We start from the raw sequence: 23,209 nt of genomic DNA, 5'->3' as shown, positions 1-23,209 counted from the left end.
ACTTATCCAGGTGGCTGTTGATTCCAAGGCCTGGAAGCCTATTTTACTAAGGAATAAGGCTCCTCCTATTTCGAATTTACTATTTGCAGATGACATCATTCTTTGTGCTAAAGCAAGCTTGGAGCAAGCACATGTTGTTAACTAGGTCCTAAGAATTTTCACTGATGCTTCAGGACAAAAGGTGAGCAAGGACAAAACGAAGATCTTCTTCTCGAAGAATGTTGGCTTTCAGAATTCCAAAGAAATCAGTGAAACTTTGGGGATGGGGATTACTACTGATCTGGGTAATTATTTGGGAGTCCCCATTCAGCATAAGAGAGTTTCCAAATGCACTTTCAAATATGTTTTGGATAGAATGCATGAAAGGTTATCTAATTGGAACCTGTCCTCTTTATCCTTGGCTGGAAGATCTGTTTTGGCCAAATCTGTGTTAGAAGCCTTACCTGCCTACTCCATGCAATCAGCATTGGTGCCTGTTAGTACTTGCAATGAAATAGAAAAGTTGACTAGGGATTTTATTTGGGGTTCTTCTCAAAGTAAAAGGAAAGTCCATCTTGTGAGTTGGAAAAGGTGTGCAGGCCTAAGAAGGAGGGTGGGCTAGGATTCAGGGACCAGAAGTTAGTCAATAAAGCCTTTTCTATGAAATTAGGTTTTGACATCTTGTCCAACAAGGAGAACCTTTGGGTGAAAGTGTTGAAAAGCAAGTATAAAGTTGAAGACTCTTTTAGGCCTGATATCAGAAAATGCAGGGATGGATCCAATACATGGAGAGGTATTCAGAAAGTTTGGGACAAGGTGCTGGATGGGTCCAGAGTAATCATTGGAGATGGGTCCAAGACTTCATTCTGGTTTGATAAATGGGTGCCTAAGGTTGGTAGACTGATTGACTATTCCTCTTCAAATGTTCCTGAAGCTTGCAGAGATTGGAAGGTGGCTGACTGCATCAGTAATGGCTATTGGGACTGGAACAGATTTAGTAGATACCTAAATAATGAGATCCTGGAAGCTATTAGGAAGATCACCCCTTCATATGGGATTGCTGGAGTAGACAGAGTAATTTGGTCCCTATCCAGCTCTGGTATGTTTTCTGTTAGTACAGCTTTTAGTTCTTTATCCAGTCCTGCACTGAGAACCAGTCCTTGGAATTGGGATCTCATTTGGAAATGGGAAGGTCCTCCTAGGATTCAATATTTTCTTTGGCTTCTAACATAGATTAAACTAATGACTAATGAAGAAAGAACTCACAGGCACATGACTTTGGTTAATTTATGTCCTAGATGCCAGAATTCAGTGGAGGATGCTGATCACATTTTTAGGAAATGCTGGTGGGTTCGGGAAGTCTGGAGGTGTTGGATTGATAACAGTAATTTGTTGAATTTTTTGGGGACTGATATGGGTACCTGGATGGCTAGGAACTTGAGCAGGGACAACAAGAACAGGGAGTGGAGGCTGAAGTTTGGTGTGATTTGTTGGCTGGTTTGGAAGGATAGGAACAATTTAATATTCAATGGGAAGTCCCTTTCTCCTTAGGGGATCTTCTCCCAAGCTTCTATTTTTTCTAATAATATCAGGGAGGCTAATAATTTGCTTTTTGTTGCTGGTCTTACTGTTTCAATTCAGGCAGATTTTCAGGTCAACTGGGTTCCTCTTTGGCCTGGCTGGGTAAAGGTTAACTGTAATGGATCCTATTTAGAAAATCTGGCTCGAGCATCTTGTGGGGGAGTGGTGAGGAATGAGGCAGGAGATTGGATCATAGGGTTCTCAAGGAATATTGTCCCTGAATCAGCTCTAATGGCAGAGTGTTGGGGTCTGCTAACTGGGCTTGAATGGGTGTGGGAGAAGAAGTTTAAGCAGGTCATCTTGGAAAGTGATTCCCTAGTAGCAGTCCAATTAGTTATAGAGGGATGTGTTATGTCCCATCCTTGCTGTGATATCATTAGCAGAATCAGGAACTTACTGAAGGAAGACTGGAGAGTGGAGGTTTGTCATGTGTACAAGGAAGGCAATCTTGTAGCAGATTGGTTGGTTACAAGAGGTAACAAACTGGTGGTGGATACCCAGTGGTATAGTGTAAGCCCTCTGGGTGTGTAGGACTTGTCTTAGATGACAAGAGGGGCAATATGTTGCCCAGGAGTCCTACTTTGTAGTTTTCTTGCTTTCTTCTTTATACAAAAAAAAATAAATACATTTACACTTTTATATTTGCTGATATTTTGAGTACATCAATTAGGGGGACAATGGAATTAGCCTATGGAGAACTTCCATCCTAAATTATAAAGGAAAAATTATATATATGATATTCCTTTTCTTTTTTTTCAATGTAATTCATACTGTTTTTCGTTGTTAATTTCTTATACAAGTTTTTAAAAACATTCGATAAGGAAAATGTTGAACTTCACCAATTTTATATTTACTAAATTCCACACAAACCGACCTGGCATATTTTAGAACTGATTTTGATTTTTATTATGTCAGTATAACTCATAATATAGAAGATCACCCTTTCATGAACTTAAAGATTATGAAATTGGGTTTTTTTACCACTGTGCCCTTTATGACTTAAAAAATTACTTTTTTGCCCCCGTATCAAAATATTTTACTTAAATGCCCCTGTATTTTCGAGTATGAACTTAGATACTCGAGTATTCTGGGATTTTTTGAACATATACCTGAGTATGGACCCATATACTTGAGTATATGTTGTTCCACGCCATATGTTCGAGTATCTGGGTCCATACTCGTGTATATGTTCAAAAAAAAAAAATATTACACAAATTTTTCAATGGGTAGCTCTCGAAAAGTTATGTGGAATAAAAAAAGACATCTAATTTGGACACCCGAGTTAAAAGTTATAGTTTTCCGAAGTTTTACTCTAAAATTTTCAAAATTTTGTAATACCAATAGGTTTTGTGATCCCCACAAAGCTCCTCTCAGGTTACTCGAGTCAAGTCCAATATATGACTATAGAAACTTGTTTGATTCAAAAAAAAGCGTGGGAAAAAATCTAACCAGTTGGGTGTCCGTATTTATCCGTAAAATCTCGTGGAAAAAATTTAACATCATATTTTTTGGATCAAACAAGTTTCTATAGTCATATACTTATAATATATGACTTGATTCGGGTAATCTGAGAATGAGTTTTATGGATATCACAAAACCTATTGACATTACAAAACTTTGGAAATTTTAGAGTAAAACTTCAGAAGACTATAACTTTTGACTCGGGAGTCCAAATCAAATGCTTTTTTTTATTTCACATAACTTTTCGAGAGCTACATGTTGGAAAATTCTCGTAAATTTTTGTTTGAACTTATACCCGGGTATGTACCTATATACTCGAGTATATTGCATGAAACAACACATACTCGAGTATCTGGGTCCATACTCGGGTATATAGGAGCATATAGGTAAAATATTTAGAAACGAGGGCATAATGATAATTTTTAATTGTAAAAAAGGGAAAAAAGCATACGAAATTAGGTGTCAAATTTGATGATATAAGACTTATATTTATGATAAAAGAGTACATGTGTTTGGATTTTATCTACACGATGTGGGACTTATTAAACAATATACATTCTAATATTTTAATACTTTTCCATAAGCTCTTGTGAATATATTATATGCGTCAAGTTTGCTACAGATATAGTCTACTTGGTGACTTTTAAGAGCCTTGATGAAAATATCTGCAAGTTGATCATAAGAGTTGACAAATGTTGTCTCAATCTCTCTAGACTAAATCTTTTCTCTTATGAAGTGACAAACAATTTCAATGTGTTTGGTCTTATGAAAAAATCGAGTTAGAAGATATGTGTAATGCTACCTGATTGTCATAGATCAATTTCAGAGGATGTTATTTACAAAGACTTATTTCTTTAATCAGTTATTTCAACCAGATAAACATATAGGTTGCAGCTCTAATTGCTTGATACTTAGCCTCTACACTTGACCTAACTATCATGGTTTGTTTCATACTTTTTCAAGAAATTAAATATCCCCCAAAGAGAACACAATAGCCTGAAAATGGATCGTTTGCATGAAGAAAAACCTACCTAATCAGCATCCAATGGCAGAGCGAAGACTTTTGGTGGGAGCGGGGCAAGATTATATGTATTATAAATTTATGATTAAAATAAAAAATACAATTGAACCAAAATACTCATAATATATAAATCACAATATAATATAATATAATATAAACATAAATACTAAAGTCAATTGGATTCACTATAAAATAAAACCAAATTTATTTAGTATAATATTGATATTGATATTTAGATAAATATCAAATATATTTCATACTGAATAAAAAATCAAATAAATTACTTTGTATACAATTGTCGAATCCTAATTCTATTCTTCTAATCTTATTTATTTGTTATATATTGTTATTTAAAATGAAATTAAATCCATTTAAAGTTGGATATAAAAAAACTAATTTTATCATGTTTAAATGTATTTTTTATCCAATTTGTAAACTCTACGTCAATTATTTTTATTTTATTTATTTAATTATTATATATTAATATTTAGATAGACATCAAATATATTTGAGATTGACTAGAAAGTAAAACCAACTATATTATGCTCAAATCTACTTTCTAAAAGTTTACTTCTTCTATATTTTTCGAATATATTTCTTATTTTTATATTATTTAAACTAATTCAAACAACATTACCTTTTAACAAAATTAGAGGAAAATATAACAAACAATTCTTGCAAAAACATGATAGCTAGTTTCAAGCATAGTTGCTCAAGTACTATATCTGTAACATTTGTTGTTGGGCGATCACCCGCTAGCTCCTTATCGCTCCACCACTTTCAGCATCTGAGTAGCTACAAACATCAACATGTTTCTTATCTTTATATAATAAGCCTTATTTTGTTGCTCTTTTGATGTATTGAAGAATTCTGAAAACTTCATCCCAATGGGAATCATGAGGAAAATTAAAGAATTAGCTGACCACAACGAATTATTTGGTCTTTTTACAGTTAGATAATTTAACTTCTTGACCAGTCTTTGATAACTGCCAAGATCTGTAAGAGGCTCCTCGTGTCCAGGAAGAAGCTTGACATAAGAATCCATTGGTGTATCAATAGGGTTGCACCTCAACATACCAGTTTATTCCAAGATATTCAAGGCATACTTTCATTAATAGATGGATATACGTGTTGTGCTCACGGCAAGTATATCAGTTGTACAAGTAATAAAGAGTGAGTAAGATATTGTCCCACGAGGATTGAAACACCAAGTACTATTCGCACTAGTCTCTTTAATTTGGACAATTTGTTTTAATTGTTGAGAGTAATTATTGAATTAAATTAAAATCAAAAAGCAATTGTAAAAATAATTATCAAGAACATGCAAGAACGATTACTGAATTATAATAAATGAATGTAGCTAAGATACACTTCGCCTTTGATCCCCCTTTATTAATCTGAATTAATTCTTATAATTAATTAACTCAATAATTCAGACAATTTATCTTCTGCAAATTAATTGGTTAAACTCTAATGACTTAGTGTATTTAACCCTTTAACCCAATTAAAATCCTAATGTCTTAGTAATCCTTCTTGAATTAAGCATTAATTTCAATGAATTAAGAAATCTACATTTCATACAAGTCTATATCTAGATCATGCACAAATTGTTATTTTACCCTAGTCAGAACTAAAACCCCAATATGTCTATTATGAGCTTTAACCCTCAAAACCCTATAAGATTAATCAAGTCTAATAAGGATATAGAAATTCCTTTCAAGGTAAAATAAAAATAATTGAATTAAAAGAATTATAAAAATAATTCAAATATTATAAAGGGTTCACATCAGATCCGTGACCCTAACTACAAAATAAAAACTAGCCAGACATAGCTGGCTTAAACAAATTAAAGAAAAATAAAAAGAATTCATTGAGATGAAAAGAAAAGAAGGAGAAGAAGAAAGATCAATTGTCCTCAATCTTCACTTTCTCTAAAATCCTGATCTCCAGCGTAAGTCTCCATAATCTTCTCAGTTTCTTGATTTCTCTCAAATTCTTCAGCCAAAAGATGCTTTCATAAGGGTTTGAATTCCCCTTTTATAACTTTATTCTGGATCTGTCTAAATCTCTTCCAAATCTTTGAAGAAATCTTCCTCTAATCAAAATTCTGCGTCATTTAAATAGTGTACGTGGCATCCACGCGATCTGTGCCAGTACCACGCTAATTGCGCGGATGGGCAGTGAGATAAGCAATCTTCAAGCATCCCTGGCGCAAATCGCGCGCGCGATCCTTTTTCTTATGTTAATTAATCTTTTTTCTTGCATTTTTCTTCTACAAAACACCTAAATTTAGTGAAAGTGTGCCTATGTATGAATTATCAATATTTCTAATAGATAATAACATTTATTCCTCAATTAATATCAAATATTTGCTCCTTTTAGTCTAGAAAACTCTATATACTAGAGGCATATCAAACAATTTCCAGATATAGACATTGTTGTCCTTAGAAATAAACAAGATCAAACAAAAGGTAGCAATGATTAATTATCTGAGAAGAGAACATATTACTTAGGCATAACATTACATCAAACAAATAATTTAGAGCAAAAGCTCATAAGAGTATTATGCTAAGAATGATTGATTTTCAGTGTTGAGAATTTCAAACAAAACTTTACAGTTTCAAAAAGGAAATTGTAATCTAACATGAATACACCTCACTAAGATAAACAATACACTCATCACTCAAGTGTTTGGAGGTATAATCGCTTGATCCATCAGTGTAATAGCACTACCATAAGCTGGATTTTATTCTCAAGTTCCTAAAGATGAGAAACAAAGATAACATGCGAAAATTAATCAAAAGATCTTTTCAGGATTGTAACGTGGCCTGGTTTAGGGGTAGGGATATGTGGAAGTAGCTAATTTTATTGTGTGAGATTGAAACACATATATTACTTCAAGGTTTGTTCATAACTCAGACAATATTTTCAACTGCTTTTCTTATTTTCAGTTCAATATTTTTCATTCCTTTTTCACCACTTTTCTATACTTCTTCACTGCTGCACATATTTTCATCATTTTCTTTCTTTCCTTTGAACCTAACTTTTTCCTTTACAATCACTTAACTTCTATGAGAACTTTACCTTGAATTTTACTAATCAATGTTCAAATCTCATTCAAGGGAAAGTCAACAGGAATATAGGCTAAGTAATTTATAGGAAAATTTATCAAGAAAAATTATTCTAAGGCTCAAAGGGGACTAGCAATAGAAAACTTTTCAGTTTGGCTATTTGGCCAAGTGGTTAATAAGAATAAAAATTGCCTTTATCATTTCAATTCATGCATGCATCACAAAGAAGCAGATCAAATTCTAGAGTACTATCATAGTGAGGTCTCTCCAAAAAAAATATTCACTATATAGGCACAAACCTTACAGGCTATGGAATCAAGTTAGAATCTAATTTTTAATTTCCACATTAGGCATCATCTAACAATTCTCAACAAGAAAATCAACCAAACGAGCAATCATCACTCAGACAGTTCCAATGCAATATCATAACAATTATTCATGTTGAATTCCCACAAAATATCACATATACTCTGTAAGGTTTAATCAACTTATTGACTGAGTAGCTCTTGAATATCTAAGCATGCCTTTCAGAGGATTATTACTACTAAAACTAAAAACAATTAACAATTTTTTTTGAGACGAGAAGTTAGGATATCTCCCCTGAATCAGAAAGTTTTTCTGTTAGACGTCCTCTCTGTGTGATTCCTTATTATCGCATATGATGCACCAAATTCCCAGATTTAAATTTTTTTTGTCCTCAGCAATTAAGCTAAACGAGTCGAAGAATAAAACTTCTGCGCAGTTGGAACACACACACACACACACTTGTTAAACATTGTATCAGAATAAAATTAACCAGATGTATCAAGAACATTATAATATCCAAGCTGTCTCAAAAACTCTAACATGATGATAAGTAAAAACAGAAATTAAAACATCATAATATAAAAGAAAAACAAAAGATAAATGGTGGTGTAGTGAAATCAATCATCGAGCCATGCATCATCCATGGTGTCGCCTCCAACAGCATGTGATGTCTTTAGATGCTCAGCTGCTGGATCAGTAGGAACTGTGGGCTCAATGTAATCCGCTGCTACTGGTACTGGTGTGAAATGGGGCCTGTAGCCAGAAGTATCAACTCCTCCAGCTCTACAAAGATCCTCTAGCATGTGCGTCCAGTAATCGCCCTGAATAGTCAATCTGTTGAGCTGTCCTTGCATGCGCTGGATGATGGGAGAATCCTTATAAAGTGACTGTGATGGTGGTCTTGATGTGGAAGATGAGGGCGTAGATGAAGAAGATGCAGAAGAAGAATGTATATGCTCTAGGTGTGGGCCATAAGGCTCGTGTGGCCATATACGTGGGCTCCTGGTGACCAAAGATGCTGGTGGAAGCTTTGCAGCTCCGAGAATCTACCTGTTCCTTGCTTCTAAAAGCAAGTCTTTGTATGTCATAATTAGAGCCATCTTCACATCTCTGGGCTCCTCTGGTGGTATCTCTACTCCTGCTTGGATATACAAATGTGTGATCAAGGAAGAGTGAGCAAGTCTGGTGTCTCCTCTACCAGCCCTGATGATGTGAAGGATTCTATATGAAAGAATCCTAGATACATTGAGGTTCTTGTCTCTCATCGGTACATACAACAATGTGGCTCTCTACATTCATATCAATAAGGTTAGGGAGAGAATGACTGTAGATTATTAAACTGGTGCCAAAATGCAGCTTCACTAGTGAAGTCATATTTCTCCATCTTTTCAGGACATTATCTAGTCCAGCTTTTGGCTTCCAAGCAGAGTATAAACCAGTGATTCCTTGCTTGACTGTCTTAGGTACATCAGGCATATCTTCTGTGTATAGGCTCGTACTGGTGGTGGGTTGAAGCTTGTTTTACCTGGTCATAAACCTGTAAGCATCATTTCTATCAAAGGAAGTCTTTAGGAACCGCTCAATATCATTTTCCTCAAATGAAACCTCTTTCCCTCTCGCCCAGCTTATCCTAATTGCATTAACTCTCTCCCTATCCACATTAGCATAAAATCCCTTCAAAATGGAGCTAAAGCTGGGCGTTGCAAATGTTACTAAGGTTTGCCACTTCCTTTCCTTGATTACTTCCAATATTCAGAGTTCTCAGGAAAGGTCTTCAAGGCAATTTGCCTTTTCGGTATAACCTTCTTAGGCATGAACCATTGTTCATATCTTTGCTGGTGCTCAGCAGAGAGAAACCTGTCCTCTTCATAACCATATGAGGTCCTTGGTCTCTTGCTACCAGATGTAGTTGTACCCTTAATGCCTGCCTTTGTTCCTTTCTTGGATTTTTCCATTTGTTTTCCCTAAAATTTAGAAAAATACCAATGCATTCATATCCATTCAACTTTAATTACATAGCTCTACCTATGTTCATCACAACCATGATTCCCAGGTTTAATTCAACATTATGTTTCCCAGGGAATGCCCAATTATCAAACAACCAATTTAGTATTAATGTGTGCCACAAAGCTACTCTTGTAAAAATAAACATTGATTATTCACAAGGCGAATGCACATCTAGTAAGCAACTCATCATAATATTAGTAATTAAGCAACAAATGATTATGTGCATAAATGACACCTTAATAGAACCAATGTTTCCATATGAATATATACCAAATGCAGCAATCTATTGAACTCATTTGCAATAATTATTCATACTCAAGATTGTCCATTCATTGTGAAATTAACTAACAGATAAACAACACAATAAACCAAATTTCAACCAATTTTGAATACAAACCACAATGTAAATCTGATTGAAATCTTCTCGGGCTCAGAATGGTTTTCAAATATTTACCGCACAATTAAGGAGAAAAGAGAGCTTACCTTATCTCTTGCCATAGTAGAAGTAGAAGATGCAAATTTTAACCCTAAATCTACCCATAGTGAGGAACATGGATATGATAATGGAGAAAGTGGATGGTTGAGAAGTTGTGGTTATGGAGGTTCTGTGATGGTCTGGTGACAGATATGGTTAGGCTGTTGTGGGTTGGTGTGGTTGTGATGAGGGGAGAAAATATTGAGAAAATGAGGGTTGAGAGAATGAGGGAGAGGAAGGAGGAATGAAAAATGGGGTATTGGTGAGAAAGATGGTGAAAGAGAGATGAAGAAAGGGGGAGAGCGACTGAAGAGGGAAGGGGGATTTTTTTTCTAGGGTTTCTTTTAAAATTTTAAACTTTTGAAATCCTCAAAATCGCCAGCGTTGATCGCGTCATTCTAGTGCAATCCGCGCGGAGAGGCCGTGATGTTTAGGCTTTCATGGCGCTGATTGCGCCAAATTCACGCGTTTCAAACGAATTTAACCCAGCCCATGCCATCCGCGCCATATTCACGCGAACTGTGCGGGATCACAGAGACTCCTTGTTTCTTTGGTGTGGCTCACGTGAGTAGGAAGTTAATATCTTTCTTCTATAGCGCGAATTAGCGTGGATCCGCTGCTGACATAAAATTTTACACCATTCATCTTGAACTTTAAACTACCTAAGAAACTTAAATTTAAATAAAGATAATGACTCATTATTGTTGGGTTGCCTCCCAATAAGCACTTGTTTAATGTCCCGAGCTTGACACGGACAAGTTACGTTTCAGGTGAAGCCAGAGGGACAAAAACTTTTTCCCTATTCACTTGTCCTCCATAATATAATTTCAACCTACAACCATTAACCTTGAAAGAGTTATCGGTATCTCTAGGTGAAATCTCCACAGTACCATAAGGAAATACCTTTTTCACAACGAAAGGTCCTAACCAGCGCGATTTGAGCTCACCTGGAAACAACCTCAGATGAGAATTGTACAATAATACCTGCTATCCCGGCTTAAATTTCTTCGGAGCAATCTTCTTATCATGCCACCTCTTTGTCTTTTCCTTGTATATCCTGCCATTCTCTTAAGCAGCTAACCTGAAATCATCCAACTCATATAATTGTAATAATCTCTTTTCGTTAGCTTTAGTTGGTTCAAAATTCATAAACTTAGTTTCCCACATAGCTTTATGTTCTAATCCAACAGGGAGATGACAAGACTTACCATATACTAGTTGAAACGGTGACATACTTATGAGAGTCTTAAAGGCTGTCATGTATGCCCATAGTGCATCATCTAGCTTCCTTGCCCAATCTTTTATGGAGCTTCCCACAGTCTTCTCTAGTATTCTCTTTAGCTCTCTGTTAGAGATCTCCACTTGCCCACTTGTTTGAGGATGATATGGTGTAGCCACTTTATGTGTGACTCCATACTTTGTAAGTAGACTCTCAAATTGCTTATTGCAAAAATGGGTTCCTCCATTGCTAATGATAACTCTAGAAACTCCAGATCTGGTGAAGATGTTCTTCTTCAGAAACAAAACCACCATTTTTGCATGATTTGTAGGCAGAGCCATTGCTTCCACCCACTTGGACACGTAGTCTACAACAACCAGTATGTAATGGTTGGAATATGACGTGGGATATGGTCACATGATGTCAATGCCCCATACATCAAATACTTTTACCTCTAGTATGCAATTCAGAGGCATCTCATCTCTTCGGGAAATGTTTCCCATCCTCTGCCATCTATCACACTTCTCTATGAACTCTTGTGCATCCTTGAATATAGTGGGCCAGTAGAATCCACTCTGTAAGACTTTATGCGCAATTCTATTTCCACCAAATTTCCCTCCATACTCTAATGCATGGCAATGCCACAAGATCTTTGAAATCTCAAATTTAGCCACACATCTGCGAATAATTTTGTCAGCACATTGGAAATATAGAAAAGGATTATCCCAGTGATACCTCTTTGCTCTTCCTTGATTGTCAAAACAGTTCCATTTATTTGCTTGCTTATTAAATCTGTCAGTTTATGCTCTTGCTTAGTTTTAAGTTTAAATTCAAAGATTCTTGTAATTGTTTGTCCAAATAAAGCATGAATAGGGAATCAGTGCTTGAATTTTAATCCTCGTGAGAATGATCTCATATTCACGTACACTTTATTACTTTTATGACGGTACACTTGTCGAAATCACAACACTTAACACATTATATATAATTTTCGTAGAATAAAATTTGTTACACATCGATAACGCTGCTTTACTCATAAAAACCGCAATAGTTCCAAAGTATATGTCATTCAGATGTTCCGACAGTCACATGGACGCGAAAGGAATAATGTGCCTCGAATATTCATTGTACTGATTACAGGTGATAAAAGAAGGTGGGGTTGGGGTGAGTCTCTGCTTTTACAAAATTCTGGAGTCTCAATCATTATACATTGTAAGAAAATCAAATTTGGGGTGACAAATGCACTTTGTTTGTAGACCAGTGATTGGGTTACGTCTTTGATTATAACCTGTGGCCCCTCTGCTTACCCAAAAACTTGAGCATAAAGTCATCGACCACTTTATATTATTGTATAGGCTAAAGTTCCCATCTTAATCCAAAACCAATCAACTTGATTCCCTTAAAGAAAAAAAGACGGATTAAGTTTGTACTTTGTTTGGTTAAAGAAAGTGACGTATTCTTTGCCCATGAAAAGTTATAGACATATTTTCTTCTATTTTTGATCTTCATTCTGAATTACTATGTATTAAAAATTCATATTCAATAGGATATAACTCAATTGGGGATACAGGTTAAGTAAAGGGAGAAGGCAACCTAAGTTCGATCGTTGACAGATCAAAGATTTTCGCTTGTATCATTTACCAGCTAATACTGTAACTACATGTATAAAAGCCATAAAATTAATGAAAGGACGGTATTGCCCATGTAGAACATTATGGTAGTCGATTATAAGTCCTCCCACCTGTAGAGCACATAAGACTTTTCACGTTTAGTAAAATTTGTGAGATGCACTCATCAATTGCTTATTTTATGAGACTTTTTACGTTTGATTCATATATATTAGTTTTGATTTTGGCGTTTGGTCTCTGCAGCACCAGTCATGAGTCGTGCATCATGATATAACAAAATTGTAGCTCAGGGGAACGATTTTGATAAACAGGCAACTACAAAACGAACTCATATACTAGAAGTCTAGAATAACAAAAAAAGGCTAATATTTTACAGAAATATAATTATTATCGATAATATATAACCCATATGGTTTTGAAAAAAACCAACAATGTTTTCCAAAACCGATCCTATTTTGCCCCAAAAATAGTACCGAAAACCCCCACCCTTTTTTTTAACTACTTTTAATCATTTACATAGACAAATTACGACAACTTAGACAAGTTCTTGCCTTAGGATTTTAACCGAGATCATATTATAATTAATTTACTTGGTTAATAAAGACGGTTTATTCTGTCATGACCGTAGTACTATTGCAGGTCCATGCAGAGGAGAAAGGTTGGAAAACCAAAATTTGAGTGAAGTTGGACAGTTTTTGACTGAGCACGGTTCGCTCGGACCGGAGCCATTCGTTTTCGGTTTGTACGCGGTTACAGTGGTACAGGATGAACTGCAACCGGTTGTTCAGTTCACGTTTTTCGATCCTACACTTGTTCAACTGGTTCCGTAGGTTCTCAAGGTGCCTCTGTTTCCGCATCCGCGACCTCCGGGCGGATTCCCGGTTCGATATCATGCGTCGCCGCTTTCGCTCGTCCATGACCGACTCAGCACGTTGATTCGGTTCGTCGGGGACCGGTTTCGGTTCGCCATGGGTTTGGTCCGGTTCGTCTGAACCGGAAGTCGAATATACGGGTTTGGGATTGGTGGGTTTGAGGGCGCCGCCGGCGGAGAAGAGGTCGTGGCAATCCCACTGAGTGAAACCGCCGGCGAAGGCGGAGAATGGGTTTCCGAGAAGGTGGTCGGAGGGAGGAAGAGCGGAGAGCATGGTGGAGGCAGAGTGACAGGGTTTTTGGTAATTAGAGGGTGGTGGAGGAGAAGAGGGAGAAAGGGAAGAAAGGCAGCGTAGGGTACTCTTATTTATGGACGAGGTGTTGGGGTCAAAATCTGTAATTAGGGAGATCTAGTAAGGGTGTTTCCGTCCGAAATCAAACATTTGCATGGCTTTTGAGTCAGTTGCCACTATGATTGTGGGCCAAGGGTCACATTTACTTTTATAAGTTGGGGCATAGATGGTCCCTCGTTAAAGATTGTTTTTTTTTTTTTAATACATTAAAGATTGTTTTTTAAGCTTAGCCATGAAGGTAAAACAGAACATTCTGTATAAAAAAAAAAAAAGAGTTTTTAAAAAATTATCAACAAAGAAAATTATTAAAAATACAAAATAACTCCAGTAAAACGCATAAAAAAATATACAATTTTTACTTTTCTGATTATATTGTGATTAAAAAATAATTGTTTTCTCCAATCATAATTATAACACTTTTTACAAAAATGCAATCATACCTAATAGCATTACTCTTTATAAACAAATACCCTTGGGTAGTTGTAGTCAAAGACCGCTCTAATAATAAAATACCAGTTGGAATTACACTAGACACATGTGGAAGTGTCATTGGGTGTGAGACTGTGAGTGTCTGAGAACCACGCGTGCCCAGTGATTTGAAGGTTTGGTGGGTGCGGCACCGTTTTGTTACTGTCTTAATATAACAAGTAAAATTGTAGCAAACTAATATTTACTTTCTAATAGAGGTAAAAACCCCTGTTTAAGTGAGTTGATAAATTAAAATAATTAACTCAATATAAATTTAAAATATTTAAAAATTGTAAACTAGATACAAAATCATAAAATTTAATAATAAAGTTTTTTCATTTATCATAAACATTACGCGAGCATGACCAAAAAATTATAAAACTTAAATTTTTTAATAAATTTAAGTGAGAAAATCAAATTAATTTTGATTAGGGAGAAAAGAAAAAGTCAAACAGAGTTGGCTTATTTAATATGAGTGACGTTTTTTTTTGTAACCTTATTCATATTATAGTGGATTAAGTTAACTTGCCTCATGAATCATAACTCACAACTTTTAGCATTTATTAAAAAAATAAAAATAAAAATCACTACTCTAATCGCAAGCCAAGCCGAAGATGATGCTAAGAACAGATGCCATGCCTCTCGAGTAGTAGTCGCAAGTCGCAACTCTAGTGCATGCACGGCCGCACCAAGCTTGTTATTCATTGATTCATGACGTCAATCGTAAAAGCTCCGTTTAGCACTAAATTATTTGAGTGGCGTACCATTAACATTTCTTTATTCTGAATGCTACATTTCTAAACATTAAAATTAAACACAAGTGGTCTCACTTGGTAGAGCTCATGTTCAGCACACAATGGCCCAAGTGCAAGGTTAAAATACAGAGATATACGTATACGAGGATGATTGATTCATGACATCAACGGTAAAAGCCCCGTTTAACACTGAAGGTGAGTGACGTACTATTGACATTTTTCTTATTCAGAATATTAAACCCCTAATCATTTAAATTAAACACAAATGGTCTTATTTGGTTTGAGCTCAGTTTCGGCCCCCACAGCAGTACATCACAGTTGTCCGAGTGGGAGATTAAAATACAGTAACATACTGGATTGAGGAAGAGATAGAAGAACAAATATTGACTATAATTATTAATTTTAAAATACATTATTAAATATAGTATATATAATATTCTAATGTTTTTTTACTGTAAACAATATATTATTTTGAATGGTATGTTTATTAAGTTTCTTTGTATTAATATGATATAATTAAAATAATTAATAAGATTTGAAAAGATTCATTCCCGAATTCATTATTATTCGCGGTAGACACATTAGTTCTCGATAATACAAAATCCTCACCTAGTACGTAAAAACCATAAATGTCAACCATAATTCTTAAGAAGAACGAAATACAACCGACATTCTTTAAACACTGACAGAAGGTTGATGTTTTCTTTCCTTTTCCCTTCTTCCTTTTGGGTAACTATTATTTCTCTCACTTCTACTCTACCTCCATTCTTTCTAGTCTATACTCCTTCCTTCCCGGTGAAAGGTTGCAGTAATTAATTCTTCACTTTCAATGAATAAATAAACGATTAATAAAAAAAAAGAGCTATTCACTTCAAACCACGAATATGAACAAACCGTAAGTTGCTTATTTGCAAATTCACAATTAGTTGATGCAGATGACTGCATGATTGCCTGAATGAACTACTTTAATTAATTAAGAAACTGTTGTCCCTTCTAGTAAAGCGACGCGCATAAATTTGTTTTACAGATTGAATTTAATTTTGAGGTCAGTATTATTTGAAAATTTGTGTGGGTCCCAAGTGATGACGTGATTAAAAAAAAGTTCCACATTAAAAAAAAATAAATATAAATTGACAACTTTATAAGTAGAACAATGCACATGAATTTACTGTCTTAAATTTTTTGATTGAAATGTGTTTAAATAATATTTAATAAAATTGGGGAATATTCCTTTTCGTACTAGAAATTCGAGGAATATTCTTGAGCAAAGTTCTTCTAAAGCTGTATTGGCTATCAAACAAAATGCCCCGGGAATGGGCCATGAGAACAGTTTTGTGCCAACGTTCACCACAGTCTAGTGACTTAGGTTAGGCGTAAGAGACTGTTTAAAAGAAATAGACCCTTAAATATGGCACGGCTTTTACGACCCCATAAGGCCACAATATCAAATATATGGACACATCCAATTTTTGATTGATCTCTGCACAGTAAACAAGGTGATATTTAACCAATATATGAAGGCCAAGTTTCTTACGTAGCTAGTACATGGCTGGCTTTATTTTGGCGGTTGGGCAGACCGGTACAATAATTGCTGAAAACAATGGTAACAAGGTGGACATGGTTAGCAAACCATGTGAACGGGAAGGGAGATATAAAGTGAAGAAGCAAGCAATTCGTCAAAAGGGAGGAGGATAATTAGTTGCTACCACAAGTGGAACACACATGACACACCCCAGTGACCCCACAATTACTCAAGTAACAAAATTAGAAGCGTACACACTAAAAATTACGATTGTAAGTTCCTATACAATAAAATGAATAATATAATAAAATAGTCCACTTAAATTATAGTATGTGTACAATCTATGGCTGCATTAAAAATTTATCCCAAAAGAAAAGGAAAAAAAAAAAGGTAAAGGAGCGACACAATACTTTTGTTGCTAAAAAAGCAAAAGACAAGGAAGATAATAGCTACAGCAAAATGAGATTTGTAAGGTTTTTCTTTACTTGGCTCTTTTTCTTTTAGCAACTAATGCGTTGGAGGAAAGGCATTGAGGTGCCGAGAAAATCTTTAAGTCCTAGACCTCTTGCAAAGGACATTCACAATATCATATGGAAATCTATCTATTATGAGAAAGCGAAGCGTTTGCGGAGGAGAATTTTTTTTGAATATTACGAAAATGGTTGAAAAGTGAGTTTGGTAGGAAAATATAAAAAAGTTGTTTGGTTAACCAAAATATTATCAGAGAAACTTATTTAAATTTGCAAAATTTATATTCGGAAGAAACTTCGCACCTGTTTTTTCACTTCCCCAGTTATCTCAAAATACCACTAACCACATCTTAAGGTGGTGTTTGGTTGGGAGCTTTTCAGCGGACATCTATCTTTCTCAAGTATGGCTTTTAGAAACACCATGTTTGTTTCAACGTTTTTCACCAAAAACCCATCTATCCAATTTGTCTGGATTTATGAGAAACATAGATATCCGCACTGTTTAGAAACCCAATTTGAAGGTGGGATTTTTCGAAAAACCGGTTATTTGGCTTTTAATGCATTGTTGATTTCATAAAGTTACCTAATTTTCCCAGTAAAGTTTTTCCCTATCAAACAACGTTTTTTTACATTTTTCTACATATCTCACTTTATCTATCTTTCCAATCATTTCTCTATCTATTACATTTCTCTACTATTTCAAAAAAATTTCCTCAACCAAACGCCCCCTAAGTGATATTGTAATAGTGAAATTCATCCAAAAATCAACACAAAAGTCATTTTCTCATCTATCCTATTTGCCTAGTATTTTTTTTAAAAATCTGAACCAAACGTGATATTTTCCAATATCCAGTTACACTTTTTCATCAATCTCAAAATAAATCTTCTCCCAAACACTACTTAAAGCATTGCATATTCATATGTCATGAAGTGTCTACGTTAGAGGAACAGATAAAATGGAATGCGCTATTGCTGGGGAGTGGGGACTGCTTTTAACCTGTTGGCTAGTACGAGTATATACAGATCTGTTGGATATTATATCACATGGACACGTTAACTGTATTGTTGCTTTCAATCATTGACATGTGAAATCCCTCGCTCTGTGATCTCTCTAGATCTCTCTTTTATTATTCCAGTGAGTTGGCTTTCCTGTGACTTTTGAACTCTCTTTTCTAATTTTTCTTGCTTTGAATTTGGAGCCAAGGCAAGTTTGGCTGTTAGTTCTTGATTCAAGAGTCAGTTAATTTCAAGGCTTGAAAGTTTGTCTCCCCGCGCTTGTCCTTGTCCCTTCAACCACGTAGAGACACCTCAATTCCAAGTTTGGAGCCAAGGCAAGTTTGGCTGTTAGTTCTAGTTGCCGCTAGTTTTAAGCATAGAACTAACTAGCGAGGCACTAGGCTCAGAAAAGAAGAAAAAGTCTCATTCAAAAGAAGTCAGTCAACGAAGCCCTCCCAATATTTATGTTCGCCATTATGCCCAAATTAAAATTTCTTAGGTCGATTTAATTACAAGTTTACTAACATAAATTAAATAATGATACTTCTATTTTGATTTACTTTTTCTTCATAAGACCTTCTCAGACTCCAAAGTAAATCTATCTGAATCATTTAAAAAATGTTATAATAGAACTAATATATCATATATTTAGTGGCTTATACAGAATTCAGTAAAAAGCTTAAAAAGAATTAAATATGTCCAAGTGTTAAATTATATCGAATTTTCAGTTTCTATCCCTTTTTTAATTAAACGGATCTATGCTTATGCATGTTTTATCAAACTATATAAATTATATAATTAGAGAAATTATTAATTACATATATTTTATATTTTTGTGTAAACAAGAAAATCGATTTGTCAGTCATAAATGGTACGCAAAAAATCCTATTTTATTCCCTTCTAGGCTTCTCATTCTTAATTTAATCATTCATAAATAGTGTTTTTTTTTTTAATTTAGTTACTCTGTGATCAAATTCAACTCAATTTAATCTATTCGTAACAAGCCTTAAGTGACGTGAATGCAATGCTTACCTTTCATTGTTAGAATCTTATGTTGCATATTATAGATAGTGCCAACATGTACATGTTACTTAATTTAGTAGTTTATGGCTCTAAAACGGAGCAAAATTTGGCATGGTAAGACTATTTATATTAGCTATGGGGGAAATTTTTGGCTGTTTTGGTGATAAAATACTGAATTGTAGTGAACCATCTCAATGTATCCTAGGGTGTTTGGTAGGAGTTTTTGCTGTAGATATCCAAGCAAATTAGATTGGTTTTCCAACTTGTTCATATTTGGTAGAAGCTTTACAAAAATTCAACCAGGAAAATTATTTCCTCAGCATATGTCAAATGTTTGTAAAATGTGATAAAATGTATTGTTCCAGAATACCATATCGAAGATGGTATTTTGAAATTACTGAGGAAAGGAAAAAAGGGGAGCGCCCCTAGAGACGAAAATGACCTTGTACAAAGCTCTATTGGCCTTGCATCTCGGAAAGGAAGCATGATAAATCAGAGTGGTTAGTGGACTCTCTTGTGACCCTCTTTGGTAGTGTTCATGAGAAGCTCCCAGAAACAAACAGGAAGCACCCTTTTTCCACACTTTGGAAGCGTGGAAAACGAAACCTTTTTCATATTTAGAGTTGGCCTTATGCAAGGATTTACAAATGAAACCAAAGGTTGACATCATCTTCTAAGAAAGCAGTGTCAAGAATAAATACTAGACTTGGCCGCCTAAATACATCCATAGCACTTTGTAGCTTTTGAATTTTGTTAGTGATGGAAGGGTGATAGGGGGATGACAGTGGAGTTGAAAATTTGATGTCTTCAGTTACATCATGTTGGAAGAACCAATAAAAAGGGTTAATTTTGTAAATTACACACATTTCTCCAGCAATATTAACCCTTCAACCAAATATAGACTTATCAAACTTTACTCAAATTTTCTGGTAAAATTTTGGCCTACCAAATATTTTTTTTTTCACTTTCCCACCAAACTTACTTTCCTACCATATTTCTAGTAATTATAATTTCCTGGTAAAAAAAAAGTTTCTCTTCTACCAAACGCCCCCTAAGCCTAAGGACCTGTTTGGTGTGATGTATAAGGCTTGATAATATAAACTTATATTATACGTTATAACATTTTCAGTTGTTTGGTGTGACCATCGTATAGTATAAGCTTATACAGCAGAACCCCTTAATACATCAAAATGATGTATAATTTAATCAGGCCTAAGGGGGTGAGATTAGGCCTGATAAGGGGTTGATGTATTAATATTGCTTACAAGTACAATTCTCAAGAACTAATATATCATTTCAATATTAATATATTAAAATACTTTTTTAATATATGAGTAAACACCCTTTTTGATCCCTGATAATATCTACGAAATCCTTTTTAGTCCCTGGCAATAAAAAAGGACCAAATTGGTCCCTAAAATTATGAAAAAAAGGGCCACATTAGTCCTTATGTCAACTCCTCTGTCACTAACGTGGCCCTTTTTGCATACTGTTAGGGACCAATGTGGTCCTTTTTTATTGCCAGGGACTAAAAAGGATTTCGTAGATATTGCCAGGGAACAAAAAGGGTGTTTACTTTTAATATATTAATTTTTTAAATATTGGAGGATATTATCTTATACAATACCATACCAAACGCTGGATAGTATTAATATTTAATCAGGTCTTTTATAATCAGGTCTTATACTATCAAGCCTTATCCAATACTATGCACCAAACATGCCCTAAGTGCTAAGCCCAAATGACTGATTCAGATACCTAGGCATTTGAAAGATTAGCATATGAGTTGGATGTCTAATTGTCCAGGCGGTAATGATAGTATCTTGTACCTGAACCGGTGGCTCACTTTTTCACTTCTAGATTCACAACTATTGCTCAATTGCTTTCCAATCAATTAGGGAATTGTTTTAATTGGCTTGCCATAATATAGATATAGGCTTCAAGCAATTTAAGGATTTGATAGTATGCTTATTGTCATAAAAATTTGTCAATTGTTTTAATTTTACGCATGCAATAAGATTCATTTCTTTTCTCTCCCCAAATTTCTCATCTCTCTTTCTTTCTCTCTCTCTCTCTCTCTCTTATGTGTCTTTTTCTTACATTGGTGCTTTTATTGTTGCCTTATCTTCCTCAAAGGTTGATGACACTGTTGCGATCACGACAAGTATATTGGTCGTACAAATAATACATTAATAAGTATAATTATCATTCCCACGAGGATTGATATATTAAGCATTAAGTTCACCAAAGTTGGATCAACTATTAAAGATGTTGGGAATATGATTTAAATAAAAATCTGAACCTAGAGCTAACAAACTAAATATCAAGAACAGAATCAAGAACGCAAAATAGAAAATTGGAACAAACACTAATAACTCAAATCATAGCTCGAGCAAGCCAACGAGCTTGAGGTAAGATAAATCTTATTTCCTCGCTAACATGCTTGCAGATAGTAAACAAAAGAAAACGAACCAAACATGAACCTGTAATGCATATGTGCCTCCTCCACTATTGAATGGTTCCTCTTGCAGTTCCTGAAAATCCGATGAGTCTTGATCAGCAAAGAATGCCAGAAAATGAAACGAGCTTAACGTGGCAGCTTGTGTTTATGGTGGCTTATAGCTCGAGCTAAGTGATGACACCATACCTCTGCTCAATAAGTACGCTCTGCCATAGTGGTGCTCATATTCATATGCATGGAAGGGAAGAAATGGCCTTGGAAATCCTGAACTTGGTTTTTGCATGATTGCTCCTGATCTTTTTCATCTTCACCTCTGGCTTGCAACTCTCATATGGCTGATGATCCTTTTTCTTGTCGTCTTCCTCAGCCTTCTTCTCATAAATGAAGAAAGTCTCCTTGGGCTGAGCGGTAGGTGGTGAAACTTCTTTGTCAAACACTTTAACGTTAACTTTATCTCCTTCCACCCTTAAGATTAACTCACCCTTTGGCACATCAATCAATGCTCCTGAGATTGCTAAGAAAGGTTTCCCAAAGATCATAAGAACAATAGCATCCTCCTTTATATCCATGATAACAAAGTCCACCAGAATGGTGAATTTGTCCACCTTGACGAGTATATCCTCTATGACTCCATAAGCTTGCTTGGTGGAGCAGTCAACTAGTTGCAGTATCATCCTGGTCGACTTCACCTTTGTGATTCTCAGCTTCTTCATCATAAATAACGACATTACAATGATGCTGGCGCTGAGATCACATAAAACTCTATCCACTGTCACCGAACCAATTATGCATGGAAGACTGAAAATCCCCAAATCCTTTAATTTCGGAGGCAACTTCTTCTGCATGATTGCACTGCACTCCTCTGTCAAGATAATGGATCCTTCTACTGCGAAAATTCCTTTATGATTGTCACATATTTATTACCGCAAATGCATCCATTGTTTGGCTAAATAATACATTTCCTTTGGGCCAAGCATTATTGGCATGAACAATAGACACACATACTACATTTATTGCTCGACTAAATAATAACCTTCCATTTGGCCAATCATTATTTACATAAAAAAAATGTATATATGACCAACCATTTGGAATTAAATCAACTTTATAGGATTTGAACACCTTTATTGTTAAAAGATCAACCATACTTAATTCCAAAAGCAAACAATGAGAAATAACAAACCCATTTTAGAGTCATACAATCAATCTTTCCCATCAATTATATATGATTAATTGCATTGAACCTTTAAAATTTCTTTATCCAGTTGCCACATAAATGAGCGCATATGGGTCTGCCACCTAATAGAAAAATATCTTTTCCCTTGGTTCTAAATATGAAAATAATGTCGAAACAGTAACCAATTAGCTAAACAGAAATAAAAATGAACACAAAAAGTGCGAGAAAATACTATTTATTTTTTCTGAATTTTATTAACCAAAAATAACCAAATAACACTGGGGTTCTCTAAGCCTTAAATAGGCAAAACAAAACAAAACAAAACGGAATCAAAAGGAATCATATGCAATCAAATGAGATGACGCA

At 35.0% G+C, this 23,209-nt stretch overlaps 1 protein-coding gene across 1 annotated transcript; it reads right to left on the bottom strand.

Moving 5' to 3' along the window:
- Window positions 1-13,116: 13,116 nt before the first annotated feature.
- LOC133303203 (basic leucine zipper 4-like) lies at window positions 13,117-13,929 on the bottom strand. Its single transcript, XM_061503081.1, has one exon. It carries the CDS (start codon window positions 13,891-13,893, stop codon window positions 13,357-13,359), a length of 537 nt encoding a protein of 178 aa, XP_061359065.1. The 5' UTR covers window positions 13,894-13,929; the 3' UTR covers window positions 13,117-13,356.
- Window positions 13,930-23,209: the final 9,280 nt, after the last annotated feature.

This window comes from Gastrolobium bilobum, unplaced genomic scaffold, assembly GCF_033153095.1.
Source record: "Gastrolobium bilobum isolate Gb01-03AN ecotype WA unplaced genomic scaffold, APGP_CSIRO_Gbil_v1 utg2492, whole genome shotgun sequence".
NCBI lineage: Eukaryota > Viridiplantae > Streptophyta > Magnoliopsida > Fabales > Fabaceae > Gastrolobium > Gastrolobium bilobum.
The sequence above is the reverse complement of the archived record's forward strand: the minus strand, read 5'-3'. Positions and strand labels throughout refer to the sequence as shown.

Bases quoted from the DNA above. Each gene is read 5' to 3' on its own strand.
- LOC133303203 (XM_061503081.1), bottom strand. From the start codon at position 13,893: ATGCTCTCCGCTCTTCCTCCCTCCGACCACCTTCTCGGAAACCCATTC.